At 35.2% G+C, this 21,372-nt stretch overlaps 1 protein-coding gene across 5 annotated transcripts in view; it reads right to left on the bottom strand.

The window, feature by feature from the left end:
• Positions 1–1,680: 1,680 nt before the first annotated feature.
• The window catches only part of LOC106071748 (kinesin-like protein KIF21A), a 79,864-nt gene continuing 60,172 nt past the window's right edge, over positions 1,681–21,372 (bottom strand). For 4 of the 5 annotated variants that reach the window (XM_056043685.1, XM_056043689.1, XM_056043688.1 and 1 more), the window contains 9 exons: positions 17,685–17,765; positions 17,023–17,160; positions 16,073–16,221; positions 15,494–15,677; positions 14,324–14,488; positions 13,517–13,631; positions 12,979–13,149; positions 11,798–11,997; positions 1,681–6,019 (listed from right to left, as the gene is read on the bottom strand). In XM_056043685.1, the coding sequence (XP_055899660.1) occupies positions 5,929–6,019; positions 11,798–11,997; positions 12,979–13,149; positions 13,517–13,631; positions 14,324–14,488; positions 15,494–15,677; positions 16,073–16,221; positions 17,023–17,160; positions 17,685–17,765 (1,294 nt within the window). In that variant the 3' untranslated portion in view covers positions 1,681–5,928. Of the gene's footprint in view, positions 6,020–8,826; positions 10,527–11,797; positions 11,998–12,978; positions 13,150–13,516; positions 13,632–14,323; positions 14,489–15,493; positions 15,678–16,072; positions 16,222–17,022; positions 17,161–17,684; positions 17,766–21,372 lie in introns of those variants that run through there. The other variant, XM_056043687.1, reaches the window with a different exon arrangement.

Raw genomic sequence — 21,372 nt, forward strand, 5'->3', positions numbered from 1 at the left:
TCATCTACACTTCCACAGTGTCGTTCATCTTGATTCTTAGAGCCTTATCAAAACATGACATACTTATTGTGTGCACAGGCCATAGACAGTATGCATCATACACCTTCAGCTTCTAAATAACGCAGGGCATCCCTCTGGAGAAAAAAAAAAAAGGCTGCATAGTCAAGTCATTTAATTGTGCTTCGGACTGTCGTCACCAGGGTCCCTATATATATAGTTTGAACCCTAGACCTGCTTCTGCAAGAGGTTTAGACTAAGACACACTCATCTTTCTAAAGGAAAGTGCAAAACTTGTAAAATGAACATAACACTAACATTACTTGTAGGCCCATAGTGCACATTAACAACATATTGGGACAATTCTATATTAGCCACACATCAGATCACAACGTCACAACTGCTAGTCCAGGACTCTGTGGCATGTTACGTCTCAAGAGAGGATCTTTTCCCTTTTCAACTTCTTGTGTGACTAAAGAGGTCAATCCTCGATACACAGCAGCGGCCACAGGCTGTGCATCAGTAATCACCAGGCGCTGTTACACTTTTATCCTTCTTTCTACTTTTGTTGAGTATGCCATCTGCAATCCAGGACCCTTCCTTTAAGCTTGCTCTTCACGTGGATCAATCTTGTGACTTTTTTCTTTCCAGTGTCGAAGAGCTTCATGCGTTTGCATACATCAGTAGCCTATACCTTTTAATGTGGGCGACCAGTGGCTTTACTGCCTTCTATTAGATCAACATTAGGGTACAGAATGTGTTTTTGTGGAAGTCGACCTTGTGGCATTCTTTAAACATAATCAAGCCAGCCAAGGCGTCTGCTGATGATAACAGCGCGGATGTCCTGGCATCCTGCTCTTCCTCATTGGTTATTTCATCTTGCCACCTTATTTAAAAATTCGCCTTAACGCATCGGGGGGTTTTCTTTTCCTGACATCAGTAGGTTGACCATGTTTCACTACCGTATAACAGATCCGATAGACTAGGGCTTTGGTATTGGTAGTCAGCAAAGTATTGTCCAACTTTTTTCAACCTAATACCCTGAGATGAACTCCAATTGGTGACAAGGCAGAGAGACCTAGGTCTCCCGTAGTGCCCTGGTAAGGAACTCTGCTGTTTGGCGTAGTGCCTCGTAGCTTCCATACAAACATAGTGAACCACTAGATACGTCTTCCCGCAGCTCGCGGAGCTGCGGACACTCTTGCAAGACGTGCGCCACCATCTCTTCTGATTCCCCGCAATGTCGGCAACGGGCATCAGAATTTGGCCGGAACCGGGCGAAGTACGCACCTATGGGGCAGTGTCCCGTACCCCACTGCGCTATTGTTGTTTGTTCCGACCTTTAAGCCTCCACCACGGGTCCTCTCGATTTGGGCGGCGCATGTGCTGCCAGACTCCCCTGGCAGTGTTGGAGTCATCCCAGGATTTTAACCACTTTTCATGTACCCACTCTCGTATTACTGTCGTAGCCTAATACCCTCAAACATTACAACTCTGATCATCTCACAGTAGAGCCCCCCCCCCCTTCTCCAATAAAATTGTTATGTCTATTGACAAAATCTGAATTTAAAAAAAATCAACATTATTCCTTTCCTCCTTCCAAGTTTTTAATGTCCTGATTGTTATTTTTTTTTAAACTAAAATTGCAGCTTAATTAAAGTAAAACAAAAAGTTCAACAAACATTTTCAATTGTGAAAAATATGAATGATTTATTGTTATTGACAAAGTTTATTTTGGTGTAGAAATGAAAGTGACTCTAGTCAGCAACATTGAAACATATAGTTTAGAGAGAAAAACACTGTATTGTTGGTAGTGATAATGCCTTATCAATGTAGTCCACACCCTAATACATAAGTCTTGGACAAATAAATATACAATAATCATATAGTCAAAAACAAAGAGGGTCATCGGTCAAACATAGGTAAAAGAGAAAAAAAGGTTGTGAAAAAATCAATATAAAACAGTCTTGTCATTTATACACTACAGGCTGGCTGATTTGATTTCACAAGGATTTAAGTTTTCAAATGTTCTCCCTTACATCAAAACTAACTGAAAATTAAACTAGATAAAAAATGTATTCATACTTGTAGAACATACATCTAATTTCATGAAGACTATGATGTCTACACACAGATCTATCTGAACTGGACAGTGTAAATGACGATACAATTTATTTATCAAACAACAACATAATAGGCTACACAATGTCCAAGAGTTAAAAAACAACAACACGGCAGATTTGGCAGCTCATATATCTAAAATTTTAATTTAAAATATTTTAATTTTATTTAAAACGAAACTTTGGTATTCTGTCTTCATATAAACATTTGGTGAACCTAAATCCATATGTAAGGCATTTTGTTGTCTGCCTGTGTTCAGAACCATGGTCTGGAATCTACAATGTATTTTTTTTTCTACACAAATTCTGATCTTTAACTATGGTATATTTGCCAAAAAAAATTACAGATCTTCAAGTTATGTTTTAAATCACATTATAAGACAACAGATAACATCTTAATTGCAGAAATTAAAATGACAAAAAAGAGCTGATACAGGAGTGATTGTTTACAAAGTAGACTAAAGAAATTCATTGAAATCTTACACATTTTAATTACTAGTCAGAGAGAAAATTCAGTCCTGTATGTAATGTATTACAATATATCCATCAAGGCAAAGGGATCCTATGTAATGGATATATCCATCAAGACAAAGGGCTCCTATGTAATGGATATATCCATCAAGACAAAGGGCTCCTATGTAATGGACATATCCATCAAGACAAAGGGCTCCTATGTAATGGACATATCCATCAAGACAAAGGGCTCCTATGTAATGGATATATCCATCAAGACAAAGGGCTCCTATGTAATGGATATATCCATCAAGACAAAGGGCTCCTATGTAATGGACATATCCATCAAGACAAAGGGCTCCTATGAAATGGACATATCCATCAAGACAAAGGGCTCCTATGTAATGGATATATCCATCAAGATAAAGGGCTCCTATGTATTACAATATATCCATCAAGACAAAGGGCTCCTATGAAATGGACATATCCATCAAGACAAAGGGCTCCTATGTAATGGATATATCCATCAAGATAAAGGGCTCCTATGTATTACAATATATCCATCAAGACAAAGGGCTCCTACATAATGGACATATCCAGGCTGAATTAGTTAAGAACTAGTTGAACAAAAAAAAAAATCTTTATTCTATCTGCAAAATTCCAACATGTAAAACAACTAACAAACAAAGAAGGAAATACAAATATGTTTTATGACCCGCTCATCATTGTTTTACAAGATCAAACCTTTTGGAAAGAAATGACCTTCTGAGGTAATACATTGTTAAAAAGAAGCTAACCAGTCAGGGCTGTAGACATTTCTGGTACACAGCTATCTCAAATCATAAGACTTTTTTCTCCTCTCTTTCTTGCTGAGCAAAACACACTACTTAGCATCTGAACAAATTACAATGGAATTTAACTGCTGGACTGGGACATATTACATTATCTGCACCTAGAAATCTAGGCCTCGAAAGAAAACTACATCTGCTGATGAAGTGACGAAATAAATTTGACAGTAAAACACTCCAAATTATTTTATTTCTACACACACAATCATGCGTCCACATACTTCTACATTATCACTGGAATATTTCTACTTCAGTAATAAAGAGTATAATCTGTATATCATTTTAACATATTCATGGAACAATAAAGGACAAAGTTATTAATAAATATAACATATGATGTATAAATAAGAGAAATGAGGTTGCTAACAAGATGAGTAAATGGTGGAATGTTTGTCTATCACTTCAACAAGAAACTTGACATCCTGATTGTTGGTTTGTATTTTGAACAGAAATTCATGAAGAATAAGACAAGACGCACGGACAATTGGTCTTTTAAAAAAATTACAAGAAGTTGAATATTATTAATTAATGCATTAATTATTTTAGACTACGAATTGTTGGCTTAATATGTTGAAGATACACATGTTCATGATTTACCATAAAAAGCTAAAATGCCATGTCATGACAATTCTTACTGAAATACACATTAAAATAACTACTACTTACTAACTAAAAAAAATAAAATGACATCTCTAAACTTGCTGTACATTTCCAACTAGGCACTTTTATTATTCAGCACTAGTAATAAATAAACATTATAAATATTTGCTAAGACAGACAAGGAAATATACTGATCTTGATTACTTGTCAGAGATGATACACGAAATACAGCGGAACTCAAGAACTACTCAGGAAAAGTGGAACAAAATTCACAAGAAATGAAAATGTGTACAACCAGATTTAAAAAATAAAAAAAAGGGGTAAAGTTTTTGATTATTTTATTTTTATCAAATTCTGTTGAGTCAGTGGTTCAAGAAATTTTGGTGAAAAAACAATGGACACTTTGGTAGAGGTGAAATAATTATTTATATGTCTTGTCAGTAAAGTTTTGCAAATAAAAAATTTCTTAACAAGATATAATGTAAAGGTTTGTTTGGTAAATTCACAGTGTTTGCGTTTTTTAAAGGATCTAATAACACACATTTTTTAAAGGATCTAATAACACACGTACAAAACAAATAGAAAAGCTTTATTAAGCTTTATAAAAAAAATTATGTCTGGTATTATCTGTTAATGAATACATGTAACAATTCTTTTTCAACAGTTCTTTCGTTTTTTTTTGTTTGTTTGTTGTACATGAAGACGCAATATGCATGACTGGAATATAGTGTCCAGATTTTCAAAAAAATGTGAGACCACAAGTAAAATAAGAAATATTTATACATAAATATAAATTTCTTTCTTTTTAAAAACACTTCAAATAAAAAATATCACAGTGCAAATATAGAGAAAGGTTAACAGCTAGCGGAATCAGTAAAATGCCAGAAACAAAGAAATGAGAAGATGTGATATGTTGTCAACAAAGATGAGTACAGACTTGATGAGCAAGTGTTATTTACATTAGTTAAAACACAAAGTTGTCTGCTGATAATATCATTTTTTTTCTCTCAATTTTTCAAAAAGAAAATCAAACATTTTTTAGACAAAGCCGCAACAAACTACAAAGATTTTTTTTTTTTATAATTCAAATAATTGCACATTGTTGATTACAGAAAATAAAAAAAGATATGGATTCAGGTGCTAGGACTACCACATGGTGTCTGGGTCAAACGAAAGGGCAATGAAACAGGATAATGATGAGGTATGATGTGGTCAATCACAGGTGTGTTCCTTGTAGACAACTTGACACCTAAACAAAGCACAAGCTACTGACTGCAACATTTTATTTCTCACACACTGAGGTCAGGGGTTCAATGCTTATATATTTATATGAAATATAATATGAATAATCTCAAGAGATTTTATTAAGATATGATTTAAATCAATTTAGTCTCTTAATATCTCATTCTTATGCTATAAATTCAAAAGATAATTGTGTAGACCTTAGTAATAACCATGGGGTGCTCATGAAAGTATAAACAATATGGAAACATTCATGATTTTGTATTTGCATTATTTAAAAAGAAATGTACGGAATATAAATATAGGCTATTTTTTGTCCCCAAAGAATAGTGCTATATAATTTTATTCTTAGGAGATCATCAATCCTTTTAGCTGCACAGAATTTACTCAGTATAACAAATTTAGACTCATATGGACAATGTAAGATTATTTATATAAGAAATTTCTTTCATGACTCAATATTACTCTGGTGGAAAGGAATGCTTCAAATGGAAGACAAAAACATAAATACAACAAAATTAGAAGCTTATTAAGTAACGTGAGGTTCAGTTGTAGCTAGACATGAAAATAAAGTAGAAAACAATGTAAACTGAAAGAACACACAGAATAAAATCTGGCCACTGTTCAGCTTGGAGCTGTGTTTCACCATGGCCAGACTGGTCCGTAAGTCAAGCTGAGACAGTCGTTGAATCGTCGTTTGTGTCTGAAGTGTCAGTGAGATCTAGAGATGAGCGAGGTCGCCATATTCCAACACAATCACTAGATGAAACAAAAAGGGGAAGAAAGCCTAAGAGTTTAAAACTAAATAAACTTTATAACACAAATTTTCTTAACAAATATATCGAAGTCCAAGAAATAAAATTGAGAAAAACACATAAATATAATGCTAAATAATACCCAGAAATAAGCATATTAATTATTTAAAAGAAAACAACAATAACATTCCTTCACCAACATGTTGAGAAGTAATTAGAGGCATGTGGTTAGTATTTAGAATAAGTTTGGGAGGAGGAGAAAAACAAACCAAAAAAAGTAAAAAAAAAAAAATGAAAAAAATGAAAGGAATTATAAAAGAATATAGATCCTACAATTAAAATGAAAAGAGTCAATTACAAAATAATCCAAGAAATTTTAAAATCATTATGAATCGACACTTCATTGCAGATACAGGACTTTACTCTTATCTAGAGAGTTTTGATGAAAAATAAGTAAACTTGATTGAATTATGTCACTTTGTTATTAAAAGTCAGACTACAAAATACAAATGATTAATTTTTTTATTATACAACAAACAAATAACAGACTAGATTGCAAAGCCATATGAAATCTATTTTGTCTTTGGTCCAGCCAAATTGTAGTTATTAATCAATCACTCAGATATTCATAGCCATCACATCAAAGTACAAAACATTTAAACTTAGGGCCTAACAAAACTACTACAAGGCTAATTTCATAATTTCTATTTTGTAGCAAACTGAATAGCAAATTGTATGCAACAACAGACCAAGGGCTGACTAGAAGATAAACTAATTAACACTTTTACTTTTTTTTTTCTTTTTCGACACATCTCCAATAGAGTTCTAATTTCTACTATTAATCTAAAGGTAAGTCTATTGTAGTAGACAAACAGAAACCTGAAATGTTGTTTGGCACAAAACTAATACACTGCCAATATATTGTTGTAACCCTGCCTTGCACCAGTGCTTGAGGTGCGCACTAGCGCACTAGTGAACGAAAACAGGAAGAGACTAGAACGGAGATAATAACATTGCATCAGGGATTGTGAAGAGTCTGAATGTTTGGAAACTAAGAAGCCAGCTTTTGGTGCTGCCTGAAGGTTGTAGAAGGGACCTGGAGCGAAGCGGGGAAGGCTGTCGTTGGTCCACATTCGGGTTGCTGTCTAAAGGACTGGTAAATTAGTAGAAAGACTCTGAGGAAGCTGAAGGATGCTATGTGTTTGTCCTAGTGAATAAACACCTGTAATTATTTCCTGTTACACTGTGTTGAGTTGCATGCCTATTCGTTGAGTGCCTAACCTAGAGAGTTACAACAATTGGTGTCAGAAGTGGGATTTAGGCAGCTCAACGAAAGGAAACAATGACAACGCTGAGGAAGCTAGATGAACTAAGCTGTAAACAGTTAAAAGAGGAGCTCCGAGCCAGGGAGCTGAGGATCTTCTGTGCCAAAGAAAAAATGAGAGAACGCCTTCGACAAGCCTTGCTGGACGAAGATGAAGATCCGGACTCGTATCTGTTCGAAGTACAACCAGATATCAGAGAGCTCATGAATACCGTGACAGATCAGATGAACTCGTTCCAGGTACAGCTAAAAGAGGTCAACGAGCAGATCTGTACCATGATTAAACAGATAGGTATCAGTACCTCGCTGAACAAGACTGATGATACGTTTGATACCGTGATGAGCAAGACCGACGATCAGATGGCTACCATGTCGACAGGTATAAACAATCCGTTACTCAACGGAGACGCCGTTGATGGTGGCGCTGTCTATGACTGTAATAGTGAGCCGTGCAAGCTTGGCTCCTACGACAAGAATCCTAACATTTGTTGTGAAAGTACTGAGCACAGATCTGATCATGCTATCGTGATTCCTGCCTACACTCAGACGTTGAAAAATAACTGTGATGACGGGACCTCCTCAAAGGGAGAATTCGAGCACCGGAAGACCTGCCAACTAAGTATTTGTCCTGATACCAGTATCAGCAAGAGAAGCGCTGATGGTGGTACAGCAGATGGACACATAGGACGTTGTAAACGTGCCCCACAGATATGTCTTTCAGACAGGCTTAAAGATTATACCGTGTTTGACAACCTGGCCTCCTGGGGGCCCACGGCACATCGAGAAAGCCTGCTGGAGCAACGTGTAAGACAAATGGTCTTGATGACCTACGCTATGACATCCACTGCATCGCTTCTTGCCATGAGTCTGCCGTCGGTGGTAACTAAGAGAAAGGCCAGACAACGGAAACGACTTCCCCTTAACCAAAGGCAGGTCAATTGGAGCAGAAGGAGAAAGCGGCACCTGCAGAGAGCAGTGTGGATTGCTTTGTGGGGAGCACGATCAATGCAATCTGTGACTCCCACTGACCGACCTCCACCTGCACTGGCCAACCGTGAACATGTTTCTTTTCGGGACGAAAAGACTAAGGTGGGGGTAGTGTTGTAACCCTGCCTTGCACCAGTGCTTGAGGTGCGCACTAGCGCACTAGTGAACGAAAACAGGAAGAGACTAGAACGGAGATAATAACATTGCATCAGGGATTGTGAAGAGTCTGAATGTTTGGAAACTAAGAAGCCAGCTTTTGGTGCTGCCTGAAGGTTGTAGAAGGGACCTGGAGCGAAGCGGGGAAGGCTGTCGTTGGTCCACATTCGGGTTGCTGTCTAAAGGACTGGTAAATTAGTAGAAAGACTCTGAGGAAGCTGAAGGATGCTATGTGTTTGTCCTAGTGAATAAACACCTGTAATTATTTCCTGTTACACTGTGTTGAGTTGCATGCCTATTCGTTGAGTGCCTAACCTAGAGAGTTACAACAATATCATCAATTGTCTATAGACCTGCACTCAAATTTGGTATGCAAATTTCATAATACTAAAAGTAATAAAAAGAAACTAATTTGATAGTTTAGAGCAGTGGTCTTCAACGGGTGTGATATTGGGGGGGCCCTGGGAGCCAAAGGGGTGGTAGGGGGGGCGCTGGGCACAAAAGGGGGCGTTGGGAATACAGGTGGAAAGAAGAAACTAAAGGTGCACTGAAACAAAACAAAAAAATAAAAAAATTCTTCAACCTTAAAGCTGGCAAAAAAAAACAACAACATTAACAAAGTGTTGTTACGAAAATTCGCTGGTATGTAAAGGAGTATTTTACTGAGTTTTAGTGAGTTGACACTAGATAAAAAGTATTCCAATGTTCTACTTTGAATGTCGGCATTTTTAGATGGGGTTATGAAACTAAGTCGACTTCACAAACATATAGCAATATCCAAAAATAATTTAAGAATATTCATAAACAATTATGAAAAATAGCGAAGCAGGATAAGTTTTAGTGGTTGGACGCTACAATGGCTTCATAAGTATTATAGAATAAAGAACAGATCTATCCACTATTCACCTTGTGAGTTTCATTTTGTTCTGAATTCAGCAATAGTAATGTTTCTATTAAAATAAAAACTAAATTTACAATTAAACCTAAATAAATGTAGGTTTTAATATTCAGTAATTTTAAAAGGAAATATTCTTAGGATCTGAAAGAAATTCTTGACAAAGAGATTCATTTTTGTATGTAAGCACTGCAAATTATTTGTCATAATTTTTGTATAATGATAATAATGGCGGATTTTTAAGGAAAAAATATGAAAAGGGGGCGGTAGGCCAAAAAAGGTTGAAGATCACTGATTTAGAGTACGGTGGTACTGGGTAGAGCTCATAAACAATGAACAGAGTCAACATTGATTTAGAGCTAAATAATGTTAATATTCAGCAGCATACAACACTGACACTACTATCAAAAGTCACACATATACAAGACTGACACTACTATCACAAGTAGCATATGTACAACACTGACACTACAATCAAAAGTCACACATATACAACACTGACACTAATATCATATAGAAAACATTCCACCTAAATCAAAGAATACAGGGGATAGCATTATATCTTAGTACATATACCTGTTTATTTCATAAATATGTATGTATAATTCCATTCACACAGCATTATGAAATATAAAACCTACTGAAAAAAAAATTGGTTATGCTTTTAAATCTTTTCCAGCCAGTGGGAGGAACTCTTCTTAGAAAGATCATTTGGCATCACAGTAAAAAAGAGTATCCACAGTTATAAAAACAATCATATCAATGATATTAGTGATTCACAATCCAGTTAAAACTGACAAGAAAATGTAGTGAGTCTGACTTTCTTTTAAGTTTTATACAATATCAAGCCCAGACATGAAAAAGGTGAAAAACATGTTAACAGTCAATCCTCATAAAATAATACTTAATATTTATTTCGAATGACATGGCCAAACCATTCAGAGATGATGAAATAAGATACATTAAAATCTTGTTTCATCCATTAATCTACAATAAGGTTTGACTGAACCTTCCAACACTAAGACAACAACAAAAATAGAAAGCTATTAACACTAAAAGTAGGCACAATGCTATTGCTATCTGCGGGGTAAGTTGAATCTTTTGATCTGAAGCTGTGTTGATGGTCTCCAGAAGTGAACAGCTGTTTCACTGCAAGGGAGTGGGGGTTGTTAGAACAGATAATGTTAGATCTACTGAGAATGTTAGCACTACACACTAAGTACGTTACAATCAAACTTGCAAGGGACAAGCCAAATGTGGGTCAACAAACAAAAGCTTTAAAAGCATTCACAAATATTTAAAAGTTTCAGTTTAATTATCTATAAGCTGTGTCACTTACAATTATATAATTTATATTTATGTCATACAAGTTTCAAACTTAAGTTACTGATTTAAAAAAAAAAGATCTATAATTTATCAGTTAAGTTTTAACATAATTAAGTTATCTTATATTCATATCTTTTCTTTAGTAAGAATATTTTTATGTTGAATGAACACTGTGTCTTTTTTGTTTTTGCATCCATTGAATACAATAAAACATGATATATGGTCCTTACAAACTCTTTTAAACTCATCCATAGAGAATGTAATTATTGTCTATGCCATAGTATTGAGCTATTCTAATAGGTTTAATGTTTGTTTCAGCTTAGTTGATCCACTAGTTAACTATATATTAATTGTGACTGTACAATCAATACAATTAAGATTTATCTCCTCTGAATATGAAAATGTATCTGAACTCATTTTGAAACATTTTGGCTCTAAAAAATTCTCCCCGGCACTTAAGGGATGATCAGTTTACAAAAAGGCTTCTCTCATGAGACCATATATCATGCCTGTAATTCTTTTTATAAGCTGTCACCAATTTTTTAACCTATTTAGGCTTGATTTGGCAATGTAATGAGTCTATAGGTCAAGACAGCCTCAGGGTTCCACAAAAACAACATAAATACAAAGACAAGTCATGCTGAGATGGTGTATCCAAAGTTGTAGATAAGATTGGTACAAAGTGGGAATATATAGCATAGTGAAAGACTTATATTGTTTGGAAAATAGAGTAGACAAATGCATGCTCAAACATGAGAAAAAAGCATATTTACAGCAGACAAAAGCCAAAAATATAGAACACAATATATATGGTTTGGTAAGCAGAGTATTACATAGAGTTAGTCAGCCGAAATGTTTTCTAGTTGGAACAAAAACTTTACAAAAATCAATGGAAATTTTCATCAACATTTGTTTAAACTTATGAATATGATAAGATGATCCAAGTTTAATTCGTTTTTTTTTTGTGTGATTATGACAAACTGTTGACTAGTTTACTCTTTTATCTAAGGTTGTTATCTATTTTGTATACTTAAAATTATTGGTCAAATTTTGCATAGAAGTAGGCTACTAGTTGTTACTAAGAATAGACTTACTTGGAAGCAGTAAAGATTGCACTTGAGTTTGTGGCTATGGCATTGATGGGAGAGGCATGTGCTTTTATTTCCCCTAGATTAGCACAGGTCTCTGGTTGCCACATCTTCAGGAGGCCTCCACGGCACCCACTGAGTAGTAAGTTGGTGCCAGGGACAAAGTCTAAGGCACATACCCAGTCCTTGTGGGCAGCATTAATAGACTGAAACATTCAACAATTTATCTCGCTGTCAAATTTTCAAATTAACCCTACAATGTTTCAAGATCTCAAACAACTTTCATCTCTGCATCTTCCCTAGCAACATTGTTGTTCACAAGCTGGGGCATGGGGTGTGGGGGGGGGGGGGGGGGTGTGGGGGGAAGATTGTACAATCTTTTGTCTGAGCTACATCAATACTTTCAGACTAAATTAACTTAAAATATTTCATTATCTGAAAATCATAAAGTGATTATGGTCTAAAGATTGATGCACAAGTCACAAGAAACAGAGAAGTATATCTTGTATGAGCCTCCTAGAGCTGAGGGAGAATGTCTCTGCAGTGACATACAACCTGTATGAGATCTAGGAGGCATTACTTTGAACAGCAGAGTCTCTTGCCAATTTATCTGTGTGAATGTTGTTCGAATTTTTCATCTATACTGTTATTGTACAGTAGTTACGCTGTTGTTGACAATTGTAGTCAAACTGAATTTCCATTTGATTGGATCAATAAAATTATCTTATCTTATCTTGGGTGCATTAGTCAAGTTCTAGTTATAAGTCAATAATGTGAATAGTAAGTTTTTCATAGTGTTAAAAAGTAGAATATATCAACTACCGGTAGATTATAAAATAATTCTTTTATTTGGATAATAAAAAACATGCTGTTACCAAAATATTTAAAACCATTTATTAAAATTTATTACAAGACCTGACTTGTGTAAAGTTGCATAGCTTTGTTTTACCTACTCTTCTGATTTTAGATTAATTTTTTTATAATTTGAAAGAAATAGAAATAGAAATAACTTAGAAATAACTTCTCAAAACACATTGTGTGTTTACTTTAGTAGTATTTCATACGCCATCATAACAAAGTAAGTCACTCACAATAAATCCATATTGTATTTTTGAAATAAAAGTAAAATGTTTCTGAAAACTAAGATTTTTCCCATTTGTCATAAGAATATAGCAGCAATGCCTTACTTGTTTCAGCTGTTTAGTGTTCAGGTCCCACTTCTTGATACACATGTCTCTAGAGCCACTAAACAATGTGCTGCCATCAATGGCCAGACTCTGAATTCCATCATAATGTGGAGGCTCTAGATTGTACTTGGGGTTTAACACTCCTGCAGCATCTTCAATAACTTCGAAAATCTGAACAAAAATAAAACTTAACTGCTAGTGTTGTTTGAAATGACAGTTTAAGTTTACTGCAGAAACTTAATGGTCCAGCACTAGGGGCAAGAAGCATTCTATATTGTCTGGGATTCTCTCTCCGATTGGTCATTTTTTTTTCTCAAAACATCTTATAAGAAATTGACTATGGCTTGGACACACCCTCAGGAGAAAGATAAACAGCATAGCAATACATCTAGATAAACAATATAACGAAGAACCTACACAGCAATCAGAGCAAATCAAAGTCAATGCTGCTCACTAAAAAAACTGAAAACATTTTCATAAAAATTCGAATATAACGTGATGTTTATGAATGACTGAACAAACTTAAAATATGTCTCACCTTAATATAATGATCCTTAGAGCCAGAAATGACCATAGTATGGCCACTGTCTTTATGCAATGCCAAGGACATAACAGGAGCTTGATGACCACTGAGTCTACCACATTGACTATACCTGAAACAAAGAGAAACATGTAAACAACAACAACAACACCATATCTTTGTAAATTGTTGGATAGAACAGAAGGTCAAAACTGGTATCAGTATTGCTCGATATTTGTACATAGATTTACTAACAGACACTCCCTTTGATGTAAATGTGGTTTTCTAAGTACTTTCTTCTACATTTCCCCTATAGACACAAAGTACACTGTACATGAGAAATGGAGCACTCAATTTTTGAGTTTATAAAAGTATGAATTTCTTTAATGCATGATTTACTGTTCTATTTTTAAATGTTTTTTTTATATTGTATAATACAAATAAAAAAAAAAAATTCTTTTAAATAGTTATCTCTCTTTGCTTAGAGTTAAATGCCACATTTTAAAACCACAAAACTTAAATTGCCAAATCAAACTAATGCGTTCTTCCTTAACTAGTTGGACTTTCCCAAATTCTAGAGTGCTATGTTAATATGTTTGATGTAAATCATCATCCATCCCAGTGGCGCTACAGCCCATGGAGGCCTGCTTCAACACATCCTTCCACTCAGATCCCTCCTGGGCCTTTCGTCTCCACGCCCTAACCCCAAGGTGTTGCAGATCTGCTTCCACATCAATCCATTTGATGTAAATAGCGTAAAAAAAAATAAAAAAAGAAACTGATTCCTTCATATTTGTAAGTTGATCTCAAAATACTAAGACTAACCTGCGTAGATCCCAGATCTGTACTACGTTTCCTGCACCACAAAAAATTGTGTTTCCATCTGCAGTTAGCTTCATGTCATTAATTTGATGCTCACGATACGTTGAGTCTGTGGTCAATCTGCCAGTTGAAAATGTAGCTAGACCATTGGTGGTGAGACCAGAGGAACTGAGAGAATACAAATAATTAGTGAGAATTTATAGATACCACTAAAAATTCTTCCTAAATCATCCACTTTTAATAACCTACAAGTATTCAGATACTATATATATCTTTATTTAGTATGTTTATCATCTATATTAAACATATCTGGTAGAAAATATTTGTGTTCAATTAAAAAGTGAAAAAAATGCTCTTAGTTTTGCTCCGTCTGTCTTTCTATTCATTTATACCAGAAACTCTACAATACAAAATAAAAATTTGAAAAGCAGATGATCTAAATCCACAATGTCTCTATGAAAGCCTACCTAGAGGTTTGTATTATTTTGTTTATTTCTGCAATTGTGAACAAAGGTTGTGCAAGTTCACACTCGTTAAAAAAAAAAAAAGAAAGTTACTGCTCTAAAAATACACAAGATAGATTTCAGATTTACATTAAACTGTTCTTTGTAGCATGGAGTTAACTTTATTTTAAGGAAGACTGAGAAAGTTTTGTAGTCCAATAAGTGAAGATATAAGAAACAAATTATACCTTAGACAGGCTATGACAAAGTGAGACAGAGTTATGGAGGTAAGAAAAAAAAATTGAATTACAAAAACTGGTAAAGTAAAGAAAGGCAGTATGTAGGCCTTCTTCATTTAAGGTTCTCGTAGATCGTCTGGGTATAAGTTATGGTCGAAACAATGTTGTTCACACAGCAGTTCCCTTCTCTCAATAAAGCCAATGTGTCCAAAAGAGCGACAAATACCTATAGCAGTTTGGGACCACCAGCTATGCAGGTTTTTCCAGCATGTAGCACAATGTACTGCAAGCTGCCTTCGGTTTACAGGCTCCTAACCTGATGTTTCCTCATGGATGACCACAGAAGCCTTTCCCATGTTTGGGTAAAGCAGCAAGGCAGCAGATGTTTGGATACAAGTTTTCCTTCTACTTGGTGGGTAGCCAGCCTATGCTGAATAGCCCCTTGCCTTTGCCCCTCAACTGTTACAAGTATTTGTAAATTAGTGACTTACCTTAATGTCTTGATACAAGCATCAGCACCTCGTCGCATGTCCCAGACCCTGATAGCTGACTGAGATATAGTGAACACTAGCTGGGTCCTGGGACAGAAGCACACTTTTAGGACATTGTTTGGGTGACCTGGAAATGAGATGAGCTCCTTCCCAGTTCCTAGATCCCATGTCTTGGCAGTACGATCTAGGAATAAAAGGCAGTAAATATTACAAAGTATTTATGGTAGTAAGATACAGGCATTTTTTTCTAGTCTAACCAAGTCCATCTTAAAGAGATAATAGTAGTGGCGAAAGTCACTATTGAACTATAGTTATAAAAAGAAAGATTAGCTTTTAATAAACAAATAAATTTAATGCTCTTATTTCATTTTCTGAACATATTTTTTTATTTTGTAGAGTCAGTTTCAGAGCAGAAAGCAGATCTGACCTAGTAACTGCAGTAGCAGATAAACTATCCTGCTTCCTGTTTCTTGAACCACTTCTAGTATTTACTATGTGTATTATATGCTATTAGAGTGAAACCTTGGGGTAGCTTCTTCCTTGTAAGGTTTAGTTTAACATAAAATTGATTCAACTCACCTTTGCTTCCTGTAAACAAAAGATGGTCAGTAGCAAAGACAGAAAGGACAGCTTTAGTGTGGCCTTCAGCTGTATGTGTACAGGTCAGCATTGCCTTGCCTGGACCCACTGAGCGACTAGATGATGATGATGAAGGTACAATGTTGCCCCTGATGCATCAAACATTATGTTGTAATCAAATAACAGGTATTTAAAAAAAAAAGAACAAAATACACACAACAGAACAGAGCACAATTCCTCACTATTGATAAACAATTTTCATTTTTTAATAAGTGTCAGATTTTTTATTAAAAAAAAAAATGAAATACAAGTATATATCAAATTGAAGAAACATTTCTGTCAAATTCAAAAAGTACCATAATAATTATTGAGTAAATTAAATTAATCATAATTATAGTAATATTAATAGGTGAATACATTTAGCTCATTTCTTTTTGGCTGACCATTCATTCCTCTTTATAGACTGAGAATCACTTCCATCAGGTTTTTGAAGTTTGTAAGTAAAAAAGTAAAGTTTCCCTTTCAGACTTTGCAATCTATTGGGCAGATGATGTTAAGGTAATCGGTTTCTTTGGCCAACGGTTAACAAGCAAGGTGTCATGTGGCTAGCACGATAACCAACCGCTTTTATTTTCCCCAACTAAAAGTCAGGTCCCCAGTTGAGTTGGGTGGACTCAAAGGCACCCTAAAAATCCAAAAATTCATTATAGCAGTCTTCACCGAGATTCAAACTCAGGACCCCAAGTTCGGAAGTCGAAAGCTTAACCACTCAGCTACAGCACCCTCATTAAGTTTGTAAAGCCTGCAATTATTGCACATGGTCTATTGTATTTCACCATTTACATTAAGACTGAAATTTAACTTCCAGTGATTATATTTTTTTTAAAATTTTCACTACATTTATATATTAAAAAAACACTTTCAATCAATAACTTGTAAAATATAAAGACCTGTCAGGATTGGCTGAGGTACCACCTCCACTGTTACTGGTTAATCTGGAGAAGACATTCTCATCAGTGCTCCTAGACATCATGCGTCGAGCCATTGTGGGAGAGGCAGGAGGTGTAGTGTCTGAGGAAGTGTCACCCCTGGTCAAATGATACAAGGCATAACTTTACAAACAATATCAGAGTACACTGAATAGGGGACTCTAGAAACTGGAGTAACACAGCCTAGACTTGCTTAGAGACTACCTATCAGATGTGTTGTATAAGTACTTAGCTACTCAACAGAAGTGATCATGCTGTATAGAAAATATTTGATTTCAATTTCAAGTACAGTCAGATGTAATGGATACTTAGTATTCAATACAGACAGTGGAAACTTTTTGCAGTTGCCCTCAGCTTCTTTGAAGACAATACCAAAAGTTTCAAAACAAAGTAGACATTTTTATGACCTCACTTTATCACATTGATTTTGTTTTCAAAGTGCCTCTTCATTTTAAAGGCAATAGATAAGAAAAAAATGTTTACCAACATATTTGTTTTTGGTGGGTGTTTGCCATAACAAGTCTAGTATGTATTTTATAACAGGACTACAAGTAACAGCTTAATAAACTAGAGTGTATTCATTATTTGTAAATAAACAACACAAAACAAATGTAAAGACTTACATGGAGCTAGATCTACTCAAAGCTCTCCTAGATAAAATGGGGGATGACTCCACTTCTTTACGACGAAGTACTGGTGATGGTCTGAGTTCAATACAAACATTTTAACAAGTTGATGACAATTACATATACGTAAAATGTAAAGTGTGAAATTCAGCTTATACATAAAATGTTAACTGTGAAATTTGGCTAAGGTCTTCTACATTATATGTTTGTCACAGTCTTAGTTGACATTGCATGATCTAAAGTTCACGTCATGTTAATAGTTTAAAAGACACGTGGAATTCCTGATGTAGAAAACAGGAAGTAGAATGAATAAAGTTGACTTTGAGTTCAGTCAAGTCAAGTCAGTAAGGTCTTGCTCCCGGTCCAGGAAGGTTGGACGTTTCTTCCTGGACACTTGTATATATATGCATATGGCATGAAAGTCGATGGACTAGTCATTGTTGATTAATAATATTTGAGAGTTGATTTCATAATGTGCTTATTGGATATTAAAGTATTATTCGTATTTCAATGGATATCTATAGTTGAAGCTCCAGTGTCACTAGTAGTAATTGTTCTTATTGTTACCCGCTGAGATGCGGACGTGATTGATACTTTTGATACCGCTGTTATGCGGATAGGATTATTATTTCTTGACTTGTAGCACTAACAAGGAGTGCAGTATATTATTATTATGTTGTAAATAAACTTCATGTTGTCTGCTGAACGGACTTGAGTCAGTCGTATAGTGTTTGTCTCGTCACGTGTCTAGAGCACTTCAGGAAGTAAGAACCCAGTATTACACCATTCAATCAGTCTCTAATATTCAACCGATCATTGACATTCAACGTTCATTTACATTTTTGGTGGCCAGTATGTTGTGTTCTAGACACGCACGGACTCAAAACTCAACACCACTCAAGCGAAACCAGTCACAAATATTCAAGTAGATCATCATTGAACTAACCTGAGCCTGCACTTTTTCACCGGTTGACCTGACCCGTATTTACTAGAGTCCACTTTATCATTGACCAATTCGAACTTAACATCAATAACTTGTATATTTTAAACCTGGTCAATGCTCATTTCTCCACTATTGTCGACATCTTGAGATTGAGCACGGCGTGACATCACCATCGGCAGAAACCGAAGACAGCTGATACTTGTGTGGGTGAAAAACTCAAGGCGTCGCTCGAAGACAGCTGATACATTTGTGTGGGTGAAAAACTCAAGGCGTCGCCTGAAGACAGATGATACATCGTTTCTACGTGAGCGCTCGTCACCAACTTTTGACACGCTCCTGCATTGTCGAGGTCTCACCTTACATTGCTATACAGAAGGTCCTCCATTTAGACCTCTGTTCACTTATGGTCATTCTGTTTTTTCAGAGACTTTACATATTTGGATTATCTAAGCTGAAGTTTTCCACTTAAGTACTGTTGGATTATTTGGATTATTTATACAAATGTTCAAGTACTTTTGGATTATTGATCTTTGACGTTGAAGTTGGACTAACTTGTACCTATTGGCGCTCTCCTAGTCATCGTTGTACGCCGAAGAAATAACATGTGCCTGCATTACTACACTTACATTTTGGATTATCTAATTGGATTATTTGGATTACCTGTTGGACTTGTGTTAATTGTAAAGGTCAAGCGGAAGTATTTTTTGACATTACTTGAGCATTTGAGCCATCTTATGGCATATGACTGGATTATTTTACTACTACTTTGATGCTCACATTGATGTGTATTCTCAATCGGATTACTTAGTTACCTTACCCATGGATTATTATTGAACTACTCAAGCTGAATTTGTATTTGACAAGCTACAAGAGAGGATTAATCTACGTCAGTCTACAAAAGAAAGCCTGTAAGTTATAATTAATTATTGAATATATTTATATGATTAATAAAGTACATTGATTTTGCTGTGGTATAGCAGTAATTGAAGTTGGTTATATATAGAGTTAGTGATTGATAACTCTTGGAGCCATATTAAATTGATTTTCATTTTTTATATTTGTCACTTTTAAGGGCGGTCGGCGTGGGTCTGTCTTATGTTTTGAGACTGAAGCGGCACAATTTATTTGTTCCGTTCCATTTCACTTCATCTGATAGGAATCTTTAGGGATTTTCTTATTGTTCTCCTAGTCCTAATAAGGTCCGAGTAGACCAGCCTTGTTCGGTAGGGACTTCTAGATCATTTGGAAATTTTTTGTTTAGTTGTATATAGTTATGTTTGTACAATCGTAGTGTAATTTCTCTTTGTATTCATATTGTTTGTTTGTGTAAGTCTCGTATTTACATATCTGTGATTCTTCTGTCAAAGTCTTCTATTTATTGATTTCTTTTAAAGCAGACTGTATTGTTATCTATATTGTTTTTGTGTTTGTCATTTATCCTTTAATATATCTCTTTATTCTTTTATTAATTTAATTATTTTTTCATTTCATTTTTTTTCACTGCACATATAACATGTTACAAAGATATATTTGAAGTAATAATATTGTGTACATATATACTATCACTTGAATTAGAGCCTTATTTTTTGAGCTCTTGTACTTATTCTGTATTGACTCATTTTTCGTACTCTGATTATTTTGTTGGTACATTTTGACGCAACACTTATTACTATTGACTCATTTGTACATTGTATTTGGCACACATTGATTACAAACTCAACACATTTATTGGCCATCTATTATTTAAATATCAAAGATACATGCAAAGTGAGACATTATTATTTGTATTTTGATAACTAAGCACTCACTACACAGTTAATACTACATACAGATTGGAATCCTATATATTTGTTGACTTAATACACGTTGAAGATTATTTAATATTTATTGACATTATACACACTTGAAGCCTAAGCCCATATCTATCAACAATGTCTACCTATGATAAAATCTTGGAGTTGGCCAGAGAAATGGAATTGAAGGGTGAAAAGGAAAGAGAATTTATCGAAAGAGAATTGGATGAATTAAAGAAGAAATAACGTGAAGTAGCGGAACGAGATGAACGTGCGGCAGAAAGAGCGCACCAGAAAGAAATGAAAGAAATAGAGGGGAAAGTTGAGTTAGCTAAACTGGAAGCTGCAAAAGTGAATCCGAACGTATTACAACTGACACAGCAAGCCAAACCATACGTTTCAAAGTTCCATAAGTTTAATGAGAAAAATGAAACTCTTGAAAACTACATCGTGCAATTTGAGCACATAGCCTCAACGTATGACATGTCTCCCAGAGATATGGCTAAGCACCTACTCGCCAATCTCGCAGGTGAACCTCTGAACATAATAGCCACCCTGACACATGAACAAAAGACTGACTACAAGGCTGTGAAAAACAGACTCCTCGAACACTTTGGCAAATCCGAGGACCACTACAGAAAACTCTTTCGAGACATCAGATTGCAAAAGAACGGTGATTACAACAGAATTATCTTCAAAATTAAGCAAAATATCTTAAAGTGGCTCGAACTCTCCAACTGTGACATGAAGAAACCAGACGAAATCATTGATATGTTCTTAATTGACAGTGTACTATTGAATGTTACAGACAACGTTTTCACTTTCCTGAAAGAGAAGAAAATTAAAAACGAAACAGAACTCATAACTAACCTGAATTTATTCAAAGACAGCCATCCCAATCACACCATCGACAGAAGAGAACATCAAATAGCTGCCACCATTAACACTG

Source organism: Biomphalaria glabrata, chromosome 10 (genome assembly GCF_947242115.1).
Source record: "Biomphalaria glabrata chromosome 10, xgBioGlab47.1, whole genome shotgun sequence".
Lineage (NCBI taxonomy): Eukaryota > Metazoa > Mollusca > Gastropoda > Planorbidae > Biomphalaria > Biomphalaria glabrata.